This window comes from Magnolia sinica, chromosome 16, assembly GCF_029962835.1.
Source record: "Magnolia sinica isolate HGM2019 chromosome 16, MsV1, whole genome shotgun sequence".
Lineage (NCBI taxonomy): Eukaryota > Viridiplantae > Streptophyta > Magnoliopsida > Magnoliales > Magnoliaceae > Magnolia > Magnolia sinica.
In genome coordinates, this window is record NC_080588.1 from 39,979,699 (window position 1) to 40,006,432 (window position 26,734).

General features: G+C 38.8%; 1 protein-coding gene across 3 annotated transcripts in view; it reads left to right on the top strand.

Annotated features, from left to right (window-relative positions):
• Positions 1–623: 623 nt before the first annotated feature.
• LOC131228762 (uncharacterized) overlaps positions 624–26,734 on the top strand; it is a 34,918-nt gene continuing 8,807 nt past the window's right edge. Inside the window, exons 1-4 of one of the 3 annotated variants that reach the window (XM_058224626.1) lie at positions 625–777; positions 860–923; positions 19,108–19,215; positions 19,372–19,470. In XM_058224626.1, coding sequence (XP_058080609.1) covers positions 748–777; positions 860–923; positions 19,108–19,215; positions 19,372–19,470 — 301 coding nt within the window. In that variant the 5' untranslated portion in view covers positions 625–747. Of the gene's footprint in view, positions 778–859; positions 1,033–19,102; positions 19,216–19,371; positions 19,471–26,734 lie in introns of those variants that run through there. The other 2 variants (XM_058224628.1, XM_058224627.1) reach the window with 2 other exon arrangements.

A 26,734-nucleotide genomic window follows, 5' to 3' on the forward strand; every position in this document is an offset into this window, starting at 1 on the left:
GGACCGTAAAGGCATACGGAACGGTACGGGCTAGGATACGGGTCTCACATTTGTACTTTGTTTCCTTGGACATTTAACACTTCATATTTTTACTTTAATCCTCCAAACTTCAATTGTTCAATCTCACATCCTTTTGAACTTTAATATATCCATTTGTCACATATTTAACTTAGATTTCAATTTCATTATGCATGTTGAAAATACATCTAATTAAATTATTTAAACACTTGAATGCACGGATAAAAAATAATGCAATATAAGGGATAAATATGTAATATTTAGGTGTTATCACCTCTCAACCGGCATTTTGTCAAGTAAAACATATGAAAGATTTTCAAATTTAAGTGTAAAATTATTTTCGGAAGAGTTCATTTAGTAAATTCCTGTCATCTAAGTACGTATGACCTAATCAACGGGTTAGATGTCAAATAACCATTGTAGTGGGCCTAGGAGGTTTTTAATGGTGGACATTCAATCACTACTGTTTTCCCACGGTGTGGTCCACTTGAGATTTATATTTACCTCATTTTTGGCATAAAGCCCTAAAATTATATTTCAAAATGGATGGACGGCGTCGATAAAACACATACATCATGGTAGGGTCCACATTGCACGGATCACTAGCCACCTGGCTGATGGCAGCGTCACTAGCCAAACCTCGTCCCTTTCTCACGTGCATTACCTTCACCGAGAAAGAAAAGTTCCCCGAAGCTCTCTCACTGCAAGCCGTCGGAGGCAGCGAACGCCATGCGACCGCTAGCACCGTTACTCCGAACTGTAATCACTCTCTCTTGAATTGTATTCCTTTTATCTTTCCTTTTATATGTGTGGTGAATGAAGATTGGTGTCTTAAATGCAGTATTTGCTTGGAAGAAATGTTAGCAGTGTTGAAGCCCGTCGATTCTCGTCTTTCAAAAGCAGAGGTAATAACACTTCACAGGCTGCGTTTGTTTCAACAAGTGGATTGGATTGCAAAGAGTGAGGTTATCAAAGTGGAAGAGAGTCGCAATTAGGGCGCGTTTGGATGCATCGTCCAGTTTAATTGACTCATATGTTACTTTAGCACTTTTTTTTTTTTTTTATATTGAAAATGATGGCGACTCATCATCGATACCATCTAAATTGTGGGCCTCACTGCTGATGGAGCTGATCAAGCAATCCTAGCCATCCAATTAACGGCTATCAGATGGATGGTTAAACGTAAGACGGTGAGTGGTCCAAATTAGGAGTGGAAAAAATGAGATGGTTAATATTAACGGCTCTATCCACAGTTGGGTCAGACACTTGCTGTACAACCTCGCCATGTGTACGGTTGAAGAATCACCGTCATTTTTTAGATGTTGTAAAACTATTAATCTAATGAAGTGGAAATGGCCAAGTTGTGATCCCTGTCCTTTGTTGTTCTAAGGGTGCGTTTGGATGTACTGTCGAATTGAATTGCAAATGCTAGTTTAATTAAGTGGAAATAACAAAGCCATACTTTCCTTCCAATGTATCCAGATTGAAAGGTTTGGGTTCCAAATTACAGTTGAATTGTTTTTGAGTTAGACTTGGAGGTAATTTTACTGTGATATGGGGTCTACTTTTTCACTATGAATAATTGAATGTTTTTGATTCAATTGACTTTGTGGATCCAAACAAAGTTGTGATTATGTGACTTTCAAGTTGGACCCTTTTTTTTTTTTTTTGGAATAAGCAACAAAGAGACTTCATTAGAAACCTTTAGAAACCTGGAAAATGCAAAATAGAACAGTCAGGGCCGGCCGCCCTAGCCATCACCAAATCGCAAGCCACCACATTGGCTTCCCTCTTTACACAAGGAAATGAAGTGTTTAACTAGTTGAAAGGGATCTAATTAAATAAAGAACCTGAAGCCCCTACGGTTCGACCTCATGAGAGGCCCATATGATCGCTTCACTTTCTTTTTTTTTAATTGGTTAAAAGAGATTTTTTTTTTTTTTCAACATCGGAGGCCCAAAGGATGCTACAAGAAAAGACCATTACAGCTCAAGAACGTTTGAGTCTAATTCCAATGCAATGGGATTCTACCCAGCCTTGGTGAAGACCCTTTCCCTGATGCTTTGATACCAGAGTAAACAAGCTGTTTTACTCTTGAGATGGTCACCAGGCTTGATGCACTTATATTATTGAAGATGCGGTTGCTCCTCTCAATCTAAACAGCCCAAAGGACAGCTACAAAGCATTGCCTCCAACAGAGCAAACGCTTCCTTCTAGGGATGTGGTCACCAAGCTGCCACTAGCTCCGATATAAAAGAAGGCGTTGCCCACTCCATCTTAAATTGTTGGAGACACCAATCTCAAATTGCCGCCACATAGGGGCAATGAATGAAAAGATGGTCCATGCATTTTGCATTCCTAAGGCAAATAGAGCATCCATTTCCTAGAATGAAATTTTGTCGACGAAGATAGTCCAGCGTTAGGATGTGATCTCTACCAGCCAGCCATGCAAATGCGACTGTCCTTGGGAGGGTTTTCGATCTCTATATCCAGCCTTTTGGAGCTGTTATGCCTGCACCACTCTTCAGATTACTGTACAATGATTTAATCAAGAAAGCCCTTGAGGAATCCCATCTCCATATCAGCCTGTCCTCTCTCAAGGGATCAGATGTCACCGTGGACAGATTTTGAATGAGCCCTAAGAATTCTGCGAACTTTGACATCTGATAAATTATGTCTGAAGATGAGAGACCAAATTGCTTGATTCCTCAAAATATCAACAAAGTCCTTCACCTTGGTTTTTGGATCTGCGGCAATAGCATAGAGACGACTAAATGCTTCTCGCATGGAGAATTCCCTGCACCAGTGATCCTCCCAAAACCAAAGCAATCTCCCGTTTCCAATTACAAAAGCCATTCCCTGAACAACTAACTGCTCTACTGAATTGATTCCTTTCCAGCAGTCTGAATATCTGTATTTGCACATTGCCGGAGTGCTTCTATTGGCTTTTTGCTCACCATACATTTTGGATATCACTCTCCTCCATAGGGACAATTTTTTCTATGGCAAACCACCATATCCATATTACTTTGCTGGATTGCTCCTCCCCCAAAACCTAGTACCTACTCTTGCTGATCATCACTCAGCAATCAGTGCTTCCCTACTTGCTATTGCTTTGGCTTGGGCCAGAGACAGGGATGAATCAAGCTGGCAAAGGACAGCAAAGCGTTATGCTCTAGAGTTCCTTAATACTGCCAATCCCAATTGGATATTTTGATCCTCTAGAAACTTCGAACATGTTAAACTTCCACCCCCTATTTAGCAGTGTTGTCCATTCTATCAGAGTCTTTAGGCCTTTTTGTCTCCTATCTGCTCCCAGACAGTGGGGATGTCTGAGTTTGGAGGTTGAAGACCTTAGAGAAAGCCGCCCATTCTAGCATGGACCCTTCCACCTTATCTATCAGATCTTGGACTGAAGCCCCCTTTTCTTCAAAAATTCTGTTGCTTCTTTCCTTCCATATCTCCCAACAGATAGCCAATGGAACCAAAATCCACAGCAGTCTCCCTGTTTTCTTGAAAGGACCTCTGTCCTAACTGGATATATCTTCACCTAGGGTCTGTTTGGATTCATGTAAAGGATGTAAAACATTGCTTCCCATGAAACTCACTTTCCGTTGTTTGTCAACCCTTTTTTTGTGGGAATTTATGGGAAACACCATTTCCCACTTTCTATCGTTGTTGGAAAATAAACTAATTTATTTTCCCACTTCCACCCTTAAGAAAGATATTTTCCTACGATAGAGGGAAAATGGATTTCTCAAGGGTTAAGCCCAAATGTGCCACCATCCATCTTCAATCACCTCATATTTGCCACATATCAATGTGTCAAATGAGCGATTTTCCATCTACAGTTATGCTCCACATGTGTCAATGTGCCACATGTATCACCGTCCATCTTCTCTTGGCCCCACATGTGTACACCATCCCACATGTGCTAATGTGCCACATGTGACACCAACCATCTTCTCTTGCACCCCACATGTAAAGCATCCCACATGCTCATGTGCCGTATGCAACACTATCCATCTTCTCTTGTGCCCCACTTGTGCTAATGTGCCACATGTACCACCATTTAACTTCTCTTGCGCCCCACATGTGCAAAGCACTCCACATGCGCCAATGTGCCTCATGTGCCATTTTTCATCTTCAATTGCTCCGAATATGCCACATGTGTCAATGGTGCCAATGTGCACAAGTGCTGCCATCTAGCTTCAAGTGCTCGCGTGTCAAATGTGCCAATGTGTGTCTTGTGCCACATGTGCCACCGTACAACTTCAAGCACCTCACATGTACCATATGTGCCACAATTTAACTTCAAGTGCCCAAAAATGTTGAGTATGCCACATTGGCCGCTATCTATCTTCAAGCATCTTACATGTGCCACGTGCTAATTTGGTACATGCTTGTGACTACCTAGACTTTTTTTTTTTTTTTCTTTTGCCAAACAACAAATTTGAAATTAGATCCTAAATTTCTAGGAAAATCTTGTTAAAAAATAAACAAGGAAAACAATGTTTCCTTTATCACATTTCCCTTGAAATTTGGTTTCCCAAGAAACACTATTTCCTTTCCTATGCTTTCCATTAATCCAAACAAGCCCCTAGGCCCTGGCGATTCCCTAGAGACCTATTTGATGATGAATCTTTCCCAAAAGTAGCACTATGCCTTCATTGCTAATGTGAAACATATAAACAAGTGACTCCCTGTTTACTCTGTTGACGTCCGTTGTGTATAATGAGCCTCTATGCTGCAATCTGACAACAACAATGTTTTCTGTATTGATATCGACAGATGTATCACATCCTTGGGATATGGAAATATATCGGATATTGATGGGAAATATTGGCTTTATGATGTATCGTGTAATGTTTCACTGTTTTTGGGAAGAAACATTGGGAAATTGGCGGGTTTTTTCAATGAAATTTCAGGGGATGTTAAAAAGACATTAATTTAATTTAATTTAATTTAATTTTTTAAAATACATGAATATATACTTAGAAATCGGAAGATTACAAAAACTAAGTGCACACGATAGGTTTCCTTTGTATAGGGTCCTAAACCATGCGTTTTCTAACAGAAGTGATGCAACTACATTAAAAATCAATTCATATCATTTATAAATCCAAGAAAACATGTATAAAAACACGAAATTTTCTCCATTGTCCCCAAATCGGAGGTTGAAATCCATGATTGAGCATGCAAAATCATGAATTTCCATCTTATTTCTACTAATTTGAAGTGATTTACAAAATAAAAAACTAACCGTTTCAAAATTGGGCCAACCCACGATCCAATCTTATTTTTCGTAAAAAAAATCCAGTTTCTCCTCTAGGAGGACCATGACATTTGTAACTGGCCCAAACTCTCAAATAAGGATCTAATCTCCCCTGCTTTGGAGGGAAAATGGATGTATTTGACGAAGAGGGAGAAGACAGAGAGAGAAGACGGATCCCCTCTTCCTCACTTTCAAGTTGGAGTTGAAAGAAATGCAACTGCATTTTAGAGGCTGCTTGCTCATTATGAATACAAGGAGCCATCATTTTAACTTTGTCTTGTGCATCCAGAAACAACCTTAATGATTTTTTCTAGTGTTCATAATGAGGAATAGCCTTTCAAGTTACAGTTATCATCTCTCTTACGTCCAGTTTGATAGTATTGTAATTGCAATTTGTAGCCTACTCCCTCTATTTGAATGCTGAAAAAAATGCATTTTTAATCCGGTCATTTCAACTATATTAAACTAGTTATTTCAATTCAATTCATGCATCCAAATGTACCTTTGCGGAGTCTCTTTTCTCTATATGGTAGAACTTCTAGATAGGTTGCTGGGAAAAGATGGGAGAAGTTGTTTCGTGGATCACCCCTTGAAAAGGCATTTTAAGATGGTGGCAAACAAAATCATAAAAAATATTTTTGCGTCTGCCCTGAAATAGAAAGCATCAAAATCAGCTGAGTCAAGAGACATTGGACGTGACTTGACCGAGCCATGTGAGTCTTGAATCAGTCAAATTACTCATAATAATCCTTGGGATAAGGCAGTCAACCCAAGGAAACCTTTGCGTCAAGTTGGGGAGCATACGTGAACATCACAGGCCACAATATCGTGCTTGATTTGTGTTATGTTAGGGCTTATTTGGTTGATTTACCCAAAATTTCATGTTTTGACAATTCTCCACCAATTATAATTGTCCATGTCATCATAATCATTGTCAAGCCTTATCCGAACTAACTGGGGTCAGCTACATGAATCATGTTATGCCATTCCACTATCAAGAACCGTATCCTCAATTAAACCCTAGCTTGTCTTTTCTTTGCTCAATCATTCTCTCCCAAAGTTTCATAGTATGACTGTATGACTCGTAAGTTTAGTCCATGATACTTAGTGCAATTTTCCTATAAGAATCAATTTTATGAGCTTGACCCATTACACATAATGGGCGCACCCCCCCTCCCCCCTTCTGAAAAGTGTTACCACCTGTAATGGCCAGATTTTATTCTTTAAAAACCTGTGCTGTGAGGTATAATTTCCACTTTTCTTCAAAATTTTTACATGTTTTTGGTTTGTGGGAGTGATTCTAAGGTGATTTTGATCACTCTTGTGTGTTCTTTGGGGATTAAAACATGAAATTAAATTGTTTTGGACAACTCGAAGCTTTGGGGGCCACATTGGGGTCTGTGGTGGTTTGTGGGTAGGTAAAAATCGAATTTCTTTTGACCAGCACGGGGTTTGGGCGAACGGCTAGTGTCGTTGGTTTGCTCTTCACAGGCGCGGGTTCGATTCCCCTTTCCTAGGATTACTCGATGCACGTGGTTTGTGGGTGATTGTGTGCATCTACAGGGATTAGTCTCATCTTGAAATGGGACGAGGACACCCTGTTGTCCAAAAAAAAAAAAAAACAAATTTCTTTTGTTCATTTTTGCTGGAAATAATCAAATTCAAGATTACAACTCCAAATTGATCATATCTTGCTAGCATTATGGATGATTGGAATACATGTAGACTCTTTATGTTTACACATGCATGCATTAGATCATATATTTTTCATCTCATTTTCTATTATATATATATATATTTTAATTTTTGGCTATTTTATGGAATGAATGGTCTTAGTTTTAATTTTTCAGCAAAAAATGATTTTTTCTATTTTTTTTTGAGTGTGGATGGATGGAATACATGTAGACTCTTTAGATTTACACATGTATGCATAAGTTCAGTTTTTTTCATCTCATTTTCTATATATTTTCGGCTATTTTCTGGAATGAATAGTGTCAATTCTAAATTTCCAGCAAAAAATTATTTTTTGTCATTTGTTTTGAGTGTGGATGGTTGGAATACATGTAGACTTTTTACATCTTGCAAATGCATGATTTTTGTCATTTTATATCATATTTTTTCACCTCATTTTTTAATATTTTGATTATTATTATTATTTTTTTTTCTGGATCTACACATGTACTCTTTATATCTATACATGCATGCATTAGATCAGATTTTTCACCTCATTTTCTATTTTATTGATCATCTTTTTAATTTTTGGTTATTTTCTGGAATGAATAGTGTCACTCTTAAAATTTCAGCAAGATTCGGTTTGTTTGTTTGTTTTTTTGGCATAGATGGTTGGGAAGTTGACATATAGGTAGACTCTTTACATCTTGCAAATGCATGCATTAGATAAGATTGTTTTCATCCCACTCCCTATTTTTTGATATTTTTTAATTTCCGCTATTTTGTAGAATGAATAGTGACAATGTTAAATTTTCAGCAAAATTTGAATTTTTTTCTTTTGTTTTGAGCACAGACTCACTCTGTACATCTACACATCGTTGTATTCTACAGTGATAACAATGCCCGTAATGGCCACCATTGTTATCGTTACGATACGGACCATAATGGCCTTACAACTTATTTTTATTATTTATTTATTTATTTAAATAATTTGTATTGGCCTAGTAAAGGACCCTTATGGGGCTGTAGTGGGCCAGTATTTCTGTAATAGCCGTTACGACCCTGTAATATGTAGCAGTGGCCACCATTACCTTTATGTAACATTGTAACAACTGTTATGTAACTGTTTTTGCATACCTTGCTACGCATGCATGCATTACATCCGATTTTTTTTTCATCCCATTTTCTATTTTTTGATAATTAATTAATTAATTATTTTCAGCTATTCTTTGGAATGAATGTCGTTAGTCTTAAATTTCGATATTTTCTTGTAATTAGTTGGGGCAATGAAGTTAAATGCTTAGGAATGAATATGTATGAGTGGGATTGTAGCCAATGATTACATGAATTTAGAAGCATTCGAATGGTCCCCCAAATTTGCAGTACTATTTATCTGAATTGAGTTTTAAATTTCTGATTTGTGTACTTGTGTTTGTTTTTATGCTTATATATTGGTTGGTGAGGAGGTTGGTTCTTTTGGAGTTGTGGTGACTTGTGAGTTGTGGACATGTAGTGACTTGTGTTGTGAAAAGAAGAAAAGAAAAGAAAAGAAAAAAGGCACCCCAACTAGGAAGTGAGGATATTGGATGGTAGTATTGTGAGAGAGTGGGTAAGAGTAGGCACTACATGAAACAACCTAACCAGGAAGTGAGGTTATTAAATGTAGTATTTTGAGAGAGTGGTTAGGAGTAGGCACTACATGCAATGCAATTACTGTGACAAAATAATAACTGGAGGAATCACATGAGTTAAATAACATTTGACATGCAAAGTGCACAAGTTGCAGGGTGCATAAGTATGTTAAGAGAGGTAATGCAGATGATGTGATGGAATTTGGGAGAGAATGAAGGGAAAAAAAGCTAGTGTGCAGAAGAAAAAGTATGGTGCTCTTGATGCAGCTCGACAAGAGGTGTTTGGTCCTGATTATATGGGCTTTAGTGATGATGAGAATGTTGAATCCGATGAGGATTCAAATTGGGAGGCGTTGATGGCGAGGAGAGAGCGTATTCGCCCCTTGTGAAGATGAAATGTGTTGGTGCATGTTTAGGAGGAGGGGGTCTGTATGTAACACGAGTGTTGTGGGAGGGGGGCAGTGGGAGTGGGGTTCTGTTTGATGGTTTATGGCTTGCCTTCAACTGGCGAGAGACTACATGCTCTCCTTGCGGTTGATATTGTGGATGTGGAGCCCAGGAGACCCTCATGTGATCCAATTCTATTTAGGAAGGAGATGACAAAACAAATGAGGTTAAAAAAAATGTGAGGTAAAAATGTAGTTGAGAAGCTTGGTAGAGCATCAATAAAGCTATTCATATATGGCAACATAGCTCCAAATGTTGCCAACTTCCCCTACTAGCAAGCGGTGATTGATGCAACAACAAAGGCAAACGAATGAGTGAAGGAACTTCTAGCTTGTGGGATTAGGAAAAAAATGGACAGATGCAAAGTTCTGAGATCTAAGGGCATATAAGGCTACTTTTAGACCCATATGGCAGGTAAGAGGATGCACTATTATATGCAATGGTTAGACTACTCAACTAGATGTATCATGATCAAATTATGGTGGACTGCCACTTAGGAATGGTGTTCCATAAATCAATTGATGCATTGGAGGCAATGAAAAATGGGGATTATATTTTTGCCCTCATAGATAAGGTGATGGATGAGATTGGAGAGCAAAATGTGGTGTAGATTGTGATTGATAATGAAGCAACATGAAAGTCATGGAGAAAATGTTGCTTGAGAAGAGCACATTTATTTTGGTCACCATGTGCCACATATTGTATTGACCTAAGATTAGAAGATATTGGAAAGAAAAAAATGTCCTAAAATTGGTTGAAAGGGTAAGGCGATCAATGATATTCATCTGCAATAATAACCCAATAGTTGCCATAATGAGGAAGTTCATGAAGGGTAGAGAGATATTTTGGCCCGTGTCAACTCGATTTATGATAAACTTTATTACCTTTGAGAGTTTGAACGAGCATCAGGGAGAGTTAAGTGAGATGTTTGCTTTTCGGGAGTGGGTCAATGTAAAACATGGGAAGAAGACATTGAGGATGCCAGTTGAGGTTGTGTAGACCATCAGGGACAACAAATATTGGAAGAGGGTTGCAAACATCCACCGTTGGATCCAACTTCATCAGTGATGGGGCATATTGTAGGAGTCTCATTCAAAGACTGTGATGAAGATTATATTGCATTATTTCAATTTTTAGAGAATCGGGGAGCTTAGAAGGCTCATGAGAAAAGTTAGGAGAGTTTGCCACTGTCCCCAAAGGGTAGAAGGGAGCTTACGCAACTTGCATCTTCCATAAATTTTGAATTAGGGGCTTCATCCAAAAATGGGAAGAAAAGGAAAGGGGTTCACGTAGTGTCTAAATGAAGTTGCTTAGTTGGATTGTAAGGGTGGTGGGTCGACGGGAGAAGAGGGAATGGATTAAAGATCTTTGTAGGCGTGCTAAAGCTCAGTTGGTGACCTTGCAGGAGATCAAAATGCAAGCTATGGATAAGTTTCTTCACTTTGTATGGGGTGTTAAGGAAAAAGAATCGGTTTCACTGGATGTGGATGTTGCATAGCAAGGGGTTTAGTAGTTATGTGGGACTCAAAGTTGTGGGATATTTTCATTATTGATATTATTGAAAGGAGTCACATACTTACATTAGGATCAAGATGGGTGTTTATTTTTGTTTACAGACCGAATTTAGCAGCCCTTAGGTAAGCATTTTGGGAGGAGTTAGATTTGATTTAGAGAAGGTGGCAGTTGCCATGGGTGGCGATTTTAATGTAGTTAGATTCACATATGAGAGGTCGCATAATGAGAAGCATGCATGACTTTTTGAGGTGGGTGGATAGAAATGAGATGGGGGACATTCCAATAGGTGAAGTTAAGTTCATGTGGAGCAACAACCAAGAAAGGCCCACAATGTCCAAGTTAGTTTCTTCCGATTGGGAGGATATCTACCTTACAGTTAGGCAAAGAGGTCTTCGGAGGCCTGTCTTGATCATTGCCCATAGTTTTGTAAGTGGACGAGTACAACTAGGGCCTCAAGCCTTTTAGGTTTTGAGTTGATGTGTCTCAAGGTGGTTTTCAGATCTCGTGAAGGAATGGTGACGTTTGTTCCGAGCTGAAGGCTTTGGAGGGTTCAAATTATATAAGAAGATGAAACTACTCATTACGCTTGGAAAATGGAAGTTTGGGGGGCAAGGAAATCGGAAATTGAACCCCATATTGCAAGAAATTCTAGCCATAAATGTGGAGGAAGAGAGTGGTGAACTATCAACAAAAGAGAGGGCTATGAGAGTTAAACTGTCCCAGGATTATATGAGTCCACTCTTGGAAGAGGAGATAAAATTAAGACAATGGTCTTGTGCAATGCTGCTGAAAGAAGGGGACAAAACACCAAATTCTTCCATAGTGTCGAAGTGCATGCGCCAAAAAAATGTGTTGTAGAAGAAAAATCATAGGGATGCAACACCATTATGCAATTCTATAAAAATTTATTGATGGATGAGGGATGGGAAAGACCATCGTTGGATTAACTGTTGTTCAATTAGTTATTGTCAATGGAAGTAGAAGTTTTGAGAAGCCAATCTCGATGGAAGAGGTTAAGGCAATTGTAGACTCTTTAGGAGGGGATAAAGCTCCTGGATCTGATGGTTTTCCGATGGCTATTCTCCAGATGTTTTGGGATTTGGTTAAGGAAGACCTACTCAGCTTTATTGCAAAATTTGGGGGAGGGGTCATCTTTCTATGGAACTTGTGGCTTCATTCATTGCACTTGTCCGTAGGAAGGAAGGGGCAAGATGGTTGCACGACCTTCGCTCTAGTAGTTTGATTGGTGGCCCATACAAAAATCTCACTAAAATTTTAGCTACAGTGTTTTAGGTGGTCTTAGACAATGTTATTTTGGAGAACCAAGGAGCGGTTGTTGTGGGAAGGCAAATATTGGATAGTGCTCTAATTGCCCATAAGTGCCTGGATGGTAGTCATAAGCAGTGTTCGAAATATCGGAATCGCGCAATGTATCGCAACCTTGGTATACAGATACGCATCGGTTATCGCGCGGGATATATCGTTTGTATTGCATAATTTATCGCATTGTTTGGGAAACATTGGCAAAATGGTTGAATTTTTTTTATGAAACTTCAGGGATTATTTAAAAAGTCCTTAATTCATACTTTTAAATCATAAAATCTTAAAAAAGAAACGCACATAATAAATTTCCTTTGTCTAAGGTCCTAAGTTATGCGTTATCTGATTGAACTAAGGTAAATATATTCAAATATGATGCATAACATTTATAAATGTATAAAGATATATATGAAAACATAACCAATGCATTTAAAAGCAAAAGATATAGTGAAGTTAGAAAACATACCTATCAATGATGTGTGTATTCAATATCCAACCCGACCATCCGTTTTTCCATATCATTTTAAGACATTATCCAAAAAATGAAGCAGATCCAATAATCAGGGGGACCATGCTATAAGAAACAATGGTGATTGACCATTAGTGGGCCACAAAAGTTTTAGATTAAGCTGATAATTGTTTTTTTCCCTTCATTCAAACTTATATGGACTACGCAAGTGAAAACAGTTGGAATTGATGCTATCGTCCAAAACTTCTTGGAGCCACAAAAGGCTTTAATCAATTGATGCTACTGTAAAAAACAATAGGTCCCACCTGGATGCATGCACGGCATATCCGCATCGTCCATTTGTTTTGCAACCTGATTTTAGGGGTTGGCTTAAAAAATGAGGCAAATACAAATTTTAGGTAGATGTGGACCACTCCACATGAAATAGTGGTTATTAACCATTAAAAAATTTGTGGGCCACAAATTTTTTTGGATCAAGCTGATATTTGTTTTTTTTGTTTTTGTTTTTTTTTTCTTCCTTCCTTTCATCCAAGCCGATGTTAACTTATCAATTGGTTGGATGGTCTTGATCCAAATATTAAACTTTTTGGGGCTACAAAAATTTTGGATCAAGTTAATATTTATGCTTTCCCATCCAGGTTTGTCAACCATTATAAATGGATTGGATGACAAATCAACCTTACCGTGGGCTCTACGAAGCTTATTAGTGGATATTATTGCCATCACGGTTTCTTGTGGTGTGGTACACTTGAGCTTTACATCTGTCTCATTTTTTGGGTTCATGCCTTAAAATGACCTTTGAAAATGGATGGAACGGTGTGGATTGGTTGGTGTACCACGCACCAGCGACCTGACCGATGTGGGTATGTGTCGTGCAAAGATGAGTGTTGACGCTCCAGCGAGCTCGGGTTGTACAAATGGTTAAAGGAGATCAAAGTTACATGGACCCCACAATAATGTATTTATTATATCCACACCGTTCATCCATATGGAGAGATTATTTTAGATCATGAGCCCAAAAATGAGTCATATGCAAAGCTCAAGTGGACCACACCACAAATAGCAATGAGACAATGATTCTTACTATTAAAATATTTGTAGGGCCCACCATGATGTTTATTTTCCATCCAATCTGTTCACGAGGTCACAAAGACCTGGATGAAGAGGAAAAACAAATAGCATATTGATCCAAACTGTGACCCCCAAAAGGGTTTCAATGGTAGACGTTCAATCTCCCGCTGCCTTTTTCAGTGTGGTCCACTTGATCCTTGGATCTGTCTTATTTTTCGACTCAAGACTTACGACGATTTCTCCAAATGGACTAACGGTTTGGATATAACATATACCTCATGATGGGACCCACAGAACTTGGTGACGTCAACACACCACCAAGTATGTGGTGTGTGGTACACCAGTCCATCTGCTTCCCGTAAAAGGGGCTCGAGGCCTTTTTTTTCAAAGCAGAGAGGGTTCTGGAATGCCGGAACCCTAAACTCTCTCCCAAATCTCTGATTTTTTCAGATTTTGCTGAGGAATTCTTCGGATTTCACGGAGGATTGGTCGGATTTCGCCCAAATCTCTCCCGATTTCCCGATTTCTCTAAATTTCGATGGATTTCGCCTCCCAAATCAGAGATTTTGTTTGCGCTAACCTAACGCTTCAATTCGAATGGCCCATCAAACGCAGCTTCGATCAGGGATCTCCTCTACAGGTATTGAAATCTACCTGTTGAAAATTTTTTTTTTTCTCTTTTTATTTTTTTTTTTTTCTTTTTTTTTTTTTTTCAGATAATGATGTTGTCCTGAAATCCCGGAGTTGGCTATATTAGCCCAACTATTGTTTTTACACCAAAGTTATTGAAAAAAATAAATAAAATCCTGATAAAATGATAGTATCGTTGATATCGCATGATATTTAGGACGATATTAAGCGATATTGAACGCTATTTGGCGATATTATGCAATATATCGATCGATACAAAGTATTTTGCAAATTTTTTGAATTTTTTAGTATCTTCAGAAGGGTTTCGTATCGCTAGGTTGCGATACCGATAATATCGGCCGATATATCAGCCAATAGTATCGATATTTCAAACACTGGTCATAAGGAGGGGCCCTCCTCATCTCCCACCTCTAGTTTGCCTGCAACACTATCCTCTTCTATGACGTAGAAGTTAAAAAGTGGATAATTTGAGAAAGTTGGTTTGATACTTTGAGGTGGTATTGGGTTCAAGAATCAACATTTCCAAGAGTGAGCTATTTGGGGTGTTCTTGTCTAGTAAAGAGGTGGCCGCATTTGCGGAGATCTTTATGTGCACGGCGGGTCTCTTCCATTTACATATTCGGTGCTTCCTTTGTGCATGGGGAAGTCGGCCAAACACTTATGGGACAAGGTCATTGGGAGGGATGAAAGGTTTGTCCAGGTGGAAAAGTACGCATCTACCATTAGGGGGTGGGTTGACATTGATAAAGGTGGCTATGTCAAATCTACCGATATAATTTATGTCGTTAGGTGTCCAGAATCAGTAATGGATAGATTAAAGTGGTTAAGAAGGAATTTCCTGTGCCAAGGGGCAACGTCAAGCATAATTTCTACCTATTAAGGTGGGATGAGATTTGCAAGCCATACAGGGATGGGAGAGCTGGAGTAAGGAACTTGGAGCACATAAATCAAGCTCTTCTAGCCAGATGGTTGCAAAGGCTCGGGATGGAGGAAAATTGTGGAAAGAAGTAATAGCAAGCATGGACTTTAGGGAAGGGGATGGTGGGTGAAGATTCGTCTCTTTACAGGGGATTGGGGTTGTGGAAGAGAGTCACATCTGTGACGAGCAAGTTCAAGGATGAGATTTGCTTTTCTTGGGGTGATGGGAAAGAATCCAATTTTAGAAGGATTTGTAGATTGAAGAGTGCACGCTCTTATCCGCATTTCCAGCCTTAACTAGAGTAAATGTGGATTTGGAGGTGATCGTTGATCGATGTTTTTTGCTCATTGGTGATTCAGTGGTGTGGTCCTCTCCTTGCCAACGAGACTTTAATAGATGAAGAAGTGTTGTAGCTTGCTCGGCTTTTGGAGTGTCTACGACTCAAGTTCTCTCTGGGTGAGATGATTCTTTGGTGTGGCCATTGGGGAAATCAAGGAGATTTTTGGTCTGATCTTTCTACGAGTTGTTGGGGCAACCTCTCTCGGGTGAGGAAAGTGGTGCATTGGCTTATGTTTGGTCTTATGGTGCTCATCCCAAAGTGGCGGCATTTACATGGTTGGTGGGAAGGAACAAGATCCTTACTATTAATAGCCGTCGGAAGGGGTCACTAGTAATCCCTAATTGCTATGTGATGTGTATGAAGGGGGTAGAAATGATTGGCCATTTATTTATCCATCCTTCTTTTGTCCAAAGGGTGTGGGAAAGATTCATTGCTTTTTTTTTTTTTTTTTTTTGGGCATACCTTGGGTGATGGCAGGATCTATTTTGGCTTTGCTACTAGCTTGGCTGGGTGGGGCTACATGGAAAAAAGAAGGCATGATGCAGAAGTTCATCATTATGGCTTTATTATGGGCTATTTAGGTAGATAAATAATTTGTGCTTCCAAAACAAGTGTGGGTTGGAGGTGGGATGCATATAAAAGGTCTAAATTGAATGTAAAAGGTTGGGGTTCTTGTGTTAAGGATTTTGACCAAAATTATTGGTTGTTTTTAGTTGGGTTATAATTTTATTATGTAAATTTGACCCTTTGTGGTCTCCTAATAAGATGTCATTACCTTTAAAAATAGAAAAAAAAAAAAGAAAAAAGAGAGATTAAAGCCCAACATGGATTTAAAGAAGCGAATGCATATATTTAGTAATTAGTTTTTAAATTTGTTATTTTAGTGCTTAAAATAGTATATATATTTTTTTAATTGTCCACAGTTGGAAATATATGGACTTCGCCAGGGCAGCTTCTTTGATGCACTTGCACAAAGGGCAACCTTTTAGGTAGCTCTGGGTAAGAAACTGATGTTTTAATACTATTACGTAATTGTAGAAATTGTTTAATTTGTAATGTAGAATAATGCATAACATAAGTTATTATTATTATTATATAGTTTTATATACAATTGATGGGTGGATTCATTTTAGAGAAAGTGCAAAGGCTCTAAAGACAGTAGTTTGAGTCGGATTTCTTCCTTTAGCTGTGAGAGGAACTGGAGTTGTTTTGTATCATCCATTAAAAGAATAGGAATATGTTGTAGGCCAGGACATTGGATTGGCTCGTCTACATGTACTGTAGCATGGAGTTAAGATTACGGAATGTAATATCAGCTCCATTTACGATGAAGAAGAGTCACTTTTGTCTTGATTGGAATAAAGGGAGAATAAGTAGAAGAGTACATCGAAGAAGTTGAGGTGCACGACCTAGTGTTATACGTGGGGTAACAAGAGAGTTATGAAGATGTCTTGGAGTTGGAGAGGGTTACAGAAGATTTGATTGACCCAAGAAAAGACTAGCAACAACAAAACCAAGACAAATGATGATGATAATGCACTTGCCGGTCTTGCTTCTTATGTTGCTGAGCACATGGGGGTACAACCATCTACGGAGTTCGAGGCCGATGTGCATCGACCGACTAGAGGTTGGACTTATTAGTATATTGAATCACAATATGACCAACCAGGGGAGGGGCATCATCATGTGGAGATTGGCATCAGTGGCATTGAAGGAGATGAAGCACTAAAACATCGGTCGACTTACGAAAATAGATATGGATATGACCATGGACAATATAGCGATGTTGTTGAGGTACTTTATTGTTAGGCAAGTCTTGGATATGATCCATACGGAGCAGGTCGATATGGGGGATATAGATATCAAGATCCGGATTGGAGTCACTGGTCACCACAGTCTCACTCTCAGTATCAACAGTATGAGTAGTACTTGGGGTAATACGGGTACGGGTATGATGGTGGCTATGACTGCGGATTTATGTCTGGCACTAGTGGATATTTTTACTCGGGTTTGACACAGCAAATGCCTAGCAACAATGATGATTATTATCAGTCATCCCTGAGTTTCATCGACATGGTCCTTCACTCTGGTTCTGCTTATTATGGATATGCGGCACATGTTCCATTCTAGCAGCCAGGTGACGACAATGTGGAGGTCGAGCAACCACATGCATTGAAATTTTCATTCTGGTGGTGACACAATTGGTGTGTATAAATTGTGATATTTTTGTATTTATGTTTGTCCATTGGGCTATTTTATGACTTATGAGTTCACTTTATGGTTTATACTTCATGTATCAACATCTAATGATTGTCCGTGGTAAAACGTTTATATAAATATATAATTGTCTCATTATTATATACATGCCCCTATAATCTTAGTCATATTGAATAGTTGATATTAGATATCTAGGAAATTAAAAATAGGAGTTTTGTTGTCAATCTATGCATGTCAAGTTCATAAAATCATCAGATAGGCCTAGACAACATTCTTACCAAAGAGTGGACTATTACACCATCATAAACATGTTCAAAACTAGAAAAGAATACATATTTGGAATTATCTAAATATTTGCGGTTTTTTTTTTTTTCATAGGAAAAAAATGACTGCGTTATGGGGCCGTAATGGTCATAATGGTAACGGTTTCACCAAGGCTATTGTGGCCACCATTACTGTCATGGAATACCTTGCCTTTGCTTAACAAAATGGAGTATCAGTTTGTAAAGCACAAGGCTTGAGGTTGTGGTTTTATTGTCATAAAAGTATGAACCTTGCATGTTTGATATCTGCCATACAAGAGCAACCAAAATGATGATCTCATCAGTGGTGAAAGACAGAACCCTGCAGCCTTTGGTTGGATATAGAAGCAGGAGCATGTGACTTATGCAATCAGTAGATTTAATTAAAAAAGCATATGTTTTAGCATTTGTGCTCAGCCAGCTCATCTGGTACTTCATGCTATGTAGACTTCAACTGCTTGTTAATTCCACTTTGTGGGTAGTACAATAGTTGTGCCAAGATGCAGTATGGGGCCTGACTATGTTGGCATGTGAATGGTGTTGGTCATGTATCAGCGGGTTCCCCGCTTTTATGTAGCCAACTAATTTTGCAGGACCTCTCATCTGTGTGGGTGCTTCATGCCTAGCAGTTTGCGTAGAAACTGCCCTCCCATCTTTTTTGCTTGCTTACCACATGGGGCGTGCATGTAATAGTTGGCTGGGGTTCAATATTGGATGTTACTGTGTTGGTATGCAAGTGGTGTCAATGTGAACCTCTGCCATGGCTGGTTTCAGGAAAAAGAGGAAGGTTAATTTCTGGTGGGTTAGCTGATCCTAGGATTTTTTCCACTTCCTATTTCAAATCCAACCCCAAGTGCTAGGAGAAAGGCTAAGATTATGACGATGATAACACAATCATTAATTCTGAATATCTTGTTGAAGTCAGCATCATATTGGAATCTTCAACAAGCTCATGAAGCCATTAGTTTAAGGTTCACTTGTAAAATTTAAAATTTTCAAAACAGTGGTAACCAGGGTAATAACAGTCTTTCTTGTCTAGTTTATATATTATGGCCTATGGGTTGTAATAGATATATATGTGTGTTTTTATTCAAAGTTATCAACAAAGACTTCATTTCTGTCTAATTTTTTAAGTTTCATGTGTTGCAATAGCTACAACATAAATATTAATCAAGATCATCAATTAAAACTTCATGCACAATTTACTCTTTTTAAAAAAAAAATAAATTATTTTTACTTTATAAATAATCTTATTTTCCAGATGAGCTCTCGATGGAGGAGGAAGCTGAAAGAAAAATAGGATGGCTGTTGAAGCTGTTTTTTGCTGGAACTGCAACATATTTTGCATATCAGTTCTTCCCTTACATGGGTATGCAACTTATTATGAATAACGGTTAATCCTTTCATGTTGCTCCAACTCACTGTGCATTTGAACTACATATAGGTGTTTGCATCCTTTTTTATTATTTGTTATTTCTTACTAAAAGACCTAAAAGCATGAGCTTCTTACTTGTCAAGGTTTCAGGGGATAATTTGGTTCAACAGTCTGTCTCGCTTTTGCAAGTGAAAGATCCATTGTTTAAAAGAATGGGAGCCTCCAGATTATCTCGTTTTGCTGTTGATGGTATTATCACTTGCATATTATATCTTATATACTTCACTGTCTTCTCCCCTTTTGGTCTTTTGTTTTCCTGACCTTTTGGCCATTATGTTCCATATGGTTTTCGACTTTGGTTGCTGTCCCACTTCTTTTATTTTTATTTTTTATATCTATTATTGGCTAAGTCACATGTGTAGCACATAGGAAGAAGGAGATTTGGAGTCTCGAAAAACCTTCAAGCAGTTGCATTTTAGTCCTTGACATTGTTGTCTTTTATACGAGCTTTGCTAGCCCCACATGCACATTGACACGCAGACTTATTTGCCAAATTGGCACGTTTTTAGGATCTCGGAGCCATGTGTCAAGTGGGATCCACCGTGTACATCAGCTGGCAAAAAATATTTGGTAGGTCAACTATCAAGTAGGTCCATGATTTTGTTTTTGGCCATCTCCATCACATCGTAGATATAGCCTATTGGTGGTTTCTCATCATCGTCCAATTGTAACACACTTATTAAGGGTTCTGGTGATTTTAATGCCTTTACCACTTGATTCTAAAATGATTGGGAAATAATGGTTTGTTGGATTAACTTTCCTTCGACCTTCCTTGATCAGGGCCCATTATTCTAATTGGTCGATACTATAATGGTTCTAAGCTCAAATTTCTTTGAATGCAATCTTTGTAATGTTAAGAAGGCTGTTGCAAATTGGGTAATGGTTGAATGAAGCAAATTACACCCAATGTGCCTTCTCATGTGATGAAAAAGATGGGCCATGTTTGTACATAGAGATCACAATTCTTCTAACCCTAGCAATTACCTTAATATACAACCTATCTATGTCTTCTAACATTAGATCAAAACAATGTGCCGTGAATGGGGTCCAAAATAAACGTCGCTTCTTTTCCATTATAAGGCAACCTATGGCTATATAAGAGGCTGTGTTGTCCATGATAACTTGGACAACATATTACCCTCATATCTCTTCAACTGTACTATCTAATAATTTGAACAAATACTTGACCATGTGGGAATGGGCCGTTGCATCTACGGACTTTAAAAACATTGTCCAAGTTGGACAAAGTTTATCGATGTCCAACCAGATTTATTGGTCTTCATGATAGGAAGCAGGTTTCAATCTACGTCTAAATCGACCTATAACTTCCACCACAACCTTGAAGGTATTCAACTTTACAGTATTGAAAGCAACAACGGCTTACTACAATCACTTAGTGATATACTAAATCGTGGTTTTTTTTAAATCTTTTTGGTTTTTCAAAGTGTTGTGTAGATCCTTTGTCATTTCCTCTTTGGTCAACCACATCCTCGAGATGTGGTCTCCACCACCTATTCATAGTCCATGCTCACAGGCTCTTTTGGGTGTTAGTCTAGATTGCCCTATGGACATAGTCATGTAGGTGGTGTAGAAGCATCCGAATCAACAACATCAATGTCATCAAATGCTTTTCTTTTCGTAAAGTCTTCTTGAATAACTGCGATGTCATGTCTTTTTCGAGCATGCTTGTTCATTTACTTCATGATATCTTTTCGGATATTTGGAGTAACATTATGACATGCTCTTGCATTTGATCCCGGGGAGTGCATAGGGTGTTGCTTGTGTTGGTCAATACCATCGGTAACTTACAAATCTACATAACCCGTGCACGGGGTGTTGCTTGTGCCGGCCAACCCGTGTCATTTGAATTGGGTTTCAAAGAAGAACATTGGGAAGATTACATGAATGAGACTTGATGAGGTGAGTCAACAAAGTAGAGAATAAGTAGTAAGTAGTGTATGAGTATGAGAAATAAGTAGTAACTAGTAACTATAGCTAGTAGTTTAAGTACTAAATACTAATGTACCATCATTATAGAAGAGAGAGAGAGAGAGAGAGAGAGAGAGAGAGAGAGAGAGAGAGAGAGAACACAAATGCACAATCCTTGTTCCTTGATCTTGGATTCTTGAGGAACGAGGCTTGAATCTTTGATTCTTGACTTGAATTCCTTAGGACTACCTTCTCATTCTTCAAGTAAATCAAGATATTTAAGTAAGACAGAGATTAGCTTAAAGGACTTTAGAGTGAGAGAGAGACTATTGGGGAGAAATGATGTTTTTATAGGCAAAAGATGTTATTATTATTATTATTATTATTATTTTAATTTTAATTATTTAAAATTGGGAAAAACAATACAATAGTTGGACTTTGTACGTGACACATGCCATTATGTCATGCATATGTTATCCTGTGTGCCTTTTTATAGGCAAACGATTTTTTTTTTTTTTTTTTTTTTTTTTTCTTTTGGGAAAAAAGGTCCAACTGATGTAGGACATGAAATTCAAATATGATATGCAAGAATTCAAGCTTAAGAGCACATTAGTTCAGAAACAACTACACAAATTCTATATCCCACATGAAAGTCCGAACATTTAATTAAGGGGAATCTATGCGGGTTCTGGCCTACACGGGCTAGGGCTGGAACAATAAAAATTATAAGCCAAACAATACTCAAAGGGAAATAGAATTCAGCCACACATGCATAGTAATCAGCCCCTAATCCAAGGGATTCACCAATTTCAATTCAAGGAACCTTAGGGTGAGAAAAGGGTTAAACAAATTAAGGATAATGCAATCTAGGGTTAGCGTTTATGAAAAACTGGTATGAGAGGGTAAAATAAGAAGAAAACCTGAATCGGAAGATAGTTCCAGCGCACGGACAGCGATAATGGCCCAGATGCATGTGTGTATGATCATGACCGCACATGTGTGGGGCCCACTATTCAGAAAAAGGCCACCTTGGCCCTAGTCGGCCAGGGATGAACTCCAAAACCCTTAAATCTCAACTCGATCCGATGCACGGTTTGTGCGTGGTGCTCCGCTGAAGTTTTAGCCCTCTCGTTGGGCCAGATTCTGGAAATCTGCTGTAGAGAGAAATGGCTGCAACTATTGATGAATTTGCATATGGAATGCTTGTAGGGGAAGAGAAATATGGATAGAAGAAAGTGGGGGCGAATCGGGATAGATGTGGCTTCGCACCATGGTAGTTAGCCCTTCGAAGAAGGGAGGGCTTTGTACCCAATTAGGTTTTCTTAACTCGGAAAGGAGACGCAACAATTTTTATTCATTTTCATTCAATCCAAAGAACTACAAGAGGTGCCTATTTATAAGAAAACCTTATACCCTAAAACTCGCGTCATGTGCGTAACCTATTACTTTGCGGTGAAGTAAACTAAAATAAAAACCAATCAAAGAAATCGAAAGCGTTCATAATGTTCTAAATAATATAAATAAGCAAAACCTAAAGTATAAACTTAATTCGACTAGTGGGCCACTATCATGAGATCCTATGGTGGGCTTTCCTTGACTGTCGGGCCCACTCTTTTGAATCAAAATTTCGTTTCCTAACTAGGAGGCCCTCCTTGGACGTCGTCATCGATCCAGATCAATGATGGGATCCTCCTTTTGGCGTACGTGCGTAAGAGGCGGTGTGCGTGCGGATGTCCGCGTGATGTCCCCATCAATTCTCCCTGGCTGCGAAGATTTTGCCACTGGCGAAATAATACTCTTGAACCGCCTAGGATCAAGTCTCTGAAGCTCTTCAGTGAGCCACGTGCTGTCTGAAGCTGGGCGTATGACTTCCATTTAACCAGGTACTTCTGAAACCCGTCGTCCGACGCTGAAACTATCTGATGGTCCAGGATATCCTCTATTTCATCTTTGGGTATGTGAAGGTTAGGTATGGGAGGCAGAGGTTGGGAAGAGAGGGCTATGGATCAAGGGATAAATCTAGGGAATTGGGATGGGTGGGCGAAGGGCCAGACAAAGTATCAGTGGTCTCCTGAAAAGTAAGTAGATCCTCCACATCGAATGTGGAACTAATTCTCATGGAAGGTGGAAGATCTACATCATACACATTGAGACCGTTTCGTTTTATAATTTTGAAGGGTCCAGCGCTACGCGCGTGCAACTTACGAACGGCCCTGGAAGGTACGGCTCGGGCCTGATGCGGACCATCACAGAGTTCCCAATATTAAATTCTTTGAAACGTTTATGCTGGTTTGTAGAAAATTTGTAAAGTTCATTATTAGTAGTGATCTTCTGTCTGATTTCTTGATGCTATGAATGAATGTGAAGCGCAAAGGACCGCAGGCTTTGACGGCCTATAGGACAGTGATATAGGGACAAGATCAGGTTTATAAACAATAACTACTTCATAAGGACTGAGACCTGTGGACCTATCGACAGAACTATTAAATGCAAACTCGACTGTAGGTATTACGGTGTCCCATGTTCTGGTGTGCTTTATATCCCTCCTAGGGGGAGACTCATCCGGTAGATCATCAGGAAAGACACCACGTAACTCATCCATTACTGGAATGACCTCAGTGGGTAACTCTACACTAGCCTCTGGTGCACTCTCTCTAGCTATAAGGCCGCATATGTTGTACCCCTCAAAATAGTGGTCTTGATGTCTCTCATGATGTAGGTGGACGCCCATAATTGATTCCTTGACTAACTCCATTCATTGGTCTATCCTCCAGGCCACCTGCTTGAGATTGGACATCTACCCCAATGGTGGGGTTTGTCCTGGCGATGGTCTTTAGTTAGGTAATACGCATATCAAGCTGTTCAAAGCATTGGTCTATTTGCAAGCGCTTATTTAAAGACTCGATCTGTTGGGACAGCTTGTTTAGTGACTCTAGCAGTTGTTCCATGTTTAGTGTAAGGTGCAAACCAAAATTCAGCAATATAGTTGTCAAAATATAAGAAAGTTTTTTGTTTTTTTTTTTTAAGAAACAACCTAGTTTCTAGAAACGAAAAAGGAAAGTTTCTGAAAACAAAAGCAACCTATTTTCTAAAAAGGAAAGTTTCAAAAAACAAATTGGGAAAGTTTCTAAAAAAACAACCTAGTTTCTAAAAATGAAAAAAAGGAAAGTTTCTAAAAACAAATTAGGAAAGTTTCTAAAAAAAACAACCTAGTTTCTAAAAAAAGAAAAAGGAAAGTTTCTAAGAAAAGAAAGTTTCTAAAAAAGAAAAAGGAAAGTAAACTAGTTTCTAAAAAAGAAAAAGGAAAGGAAATTAGTTTCTAAAAACAAATTAAGAAAGTTTCAAAAAAATTAGTTTCTAAAAAACAGAGAAGGAAAGTTTCTAAACCTAGAAATAGAAAGCTAAGTTAATTTCTAAAATAATTCAATTAAGGGTATAACAGAAAATTTCAGCAGCTTATGTCAGGGTTTATGGACCTCTAAACAGCCATATATGATGAGTATTGATGCGTAATGGACATAAACAACTAAACCCTTAACATGTAATGCATTCCCCTATAAGAACCCTAAGCTCTGATACCAAATTTGATGCAGGACATGAAATTCAAATATGATGTGCAAGAATTCAGGCTTGAGATCACATTAATTCAGAAACAACTACACAAATTCCATATCCCAGATGAAAGTCCAAACATTCAATTAAGGGGAATCTATGAGGGTCCAGGCCTACACAGGCTAGGGCTGGAACAATAAAAATTTTAAGCCAAACGATACTCAAAAGGAAATAGAATTCAGCCACACGTGCATAGTAATCAGCCCTTAATCCAAGGGATTCACCAATTTCAATTCAAGGAACCCTAGGGTAAGAAAAGGGGTAAACAAATTAAGGATAGTGCAATTTAGGGTTAGGGTATATGAAAAACTAGTAGAGGGTAAAATAAGAAGAAAACCTGAACCGGAAGACAGTTCCCGTACGCGGATAGCGATAATGGCTCAAATGCACTGCGTATGATCACGGCCGCACGTGTGTAGGGCCCGCTATTCAGAAAAAGGCTACCTTGGCCCTGGTTGGCCAGGGATGGACTCCAAAACCCCCAAATCTCAGCTCGATCCGATGCACGGTTTATGCGTGGTGCTTCGCCGAAGTTTCAACCCTTCTGTAGAGAGAAAAACGGCTGCAACTATTGATGGATTTGCAGATGGAATACTTGTAGGGGAAGAGAAATATGGATGGAAGGTGGGGGCGAATCGGGATATATGTGGCTTCGCACCACGGTAGTTAGCCCTTCGAAGAAGGGAGGGCTTCGCACCCAATTAAGTTTTCATAACTCGGAAAGGAGTAGGAAAACGCAGCAATTTTTATTCATCTTCATTTAATCCAAAGAACTACACGAGGTGCATATTTATAGGAAAATCCTATACCCCAAAACTCGCGCCATATACGCAACCTATTACTTGGCGATGAAGTAAATTAAAATAAAAACTAATCAAAAAAATCTAAAGCGTTCATGATGTTTTAAATAATATAAATAAGCAAAACCTATAGTATGAACTTAATCCGACTAGTGGGCCACGATCATGAGATCCCATGGTGGGCTTTTTTTAAATGTCGGGCTCACTCTTTTGAATGAAAACTTCGTCGTCTAATTAGGAGGTTCTCCCTGGACGTCGTCATCGATCCAGATCGACAATGGGATCCTCCTCCTTCTGGCGTACGTGCGTAAGGGGCGGCGTGCGTGCGCGTGTGCGCGTGATGTCCCCATCACCAACATTGGACTCTGTACGCGACACATGTGCTGTTATGTCATGCATATGTTATTATGCGATCGCATATGCATGGCATAATGCCATATGTGATCTCATAGTCTCAACATGGCATATGTGCCATATATGATCACGTCTCAACATGGCATATGCGCCATATACAAGGTGTGCCAAATCGGTTACGTATCATCCATATCGGCCGATACGTAACGGTAACGGTGGGAACCGTTACCCGTTTCGGGGCCGTATCGGCCGTTACGATTTTTTGTGCCCGTATCGGCCGATACGGGCCCGTTACGGGCGTAACAGCCGTTACTGGCCCGTAACGGCTAGCCGTAACGGTCAGAAACAGTAACATTTTTTTTTGCATTTTAAGCTCCATTTTTGCTGTTTTTTTGAAATTTCTTGCTTCCAAACTGTTTTTCACTCCTTCTACTACTAATTTCGACCAACCTTGGCTGGATATTTGAGGAAAAAACACATTATATTGCGGATTTTGTTGAATCAAAGCTTGGTGGGCCATTTATCAAAAATTTGTCAAAAATAGGTATTTATATTTTTTTAATATGTTTTGCTGTTTTAATCATCTCATATGATGTGTTAATCATAGTAGAACATGTTAATATGCATTTTACAGATTTGGGGTGCCATTTAATATTTTTTTTAATATTTTTTTCTATTTACGCATGAATTTTGACCTTTTTTTTTTAAATTCGAAAAATCAATTTTTAATGGTTGTTTTGTTGTTTTAATCATGCCAT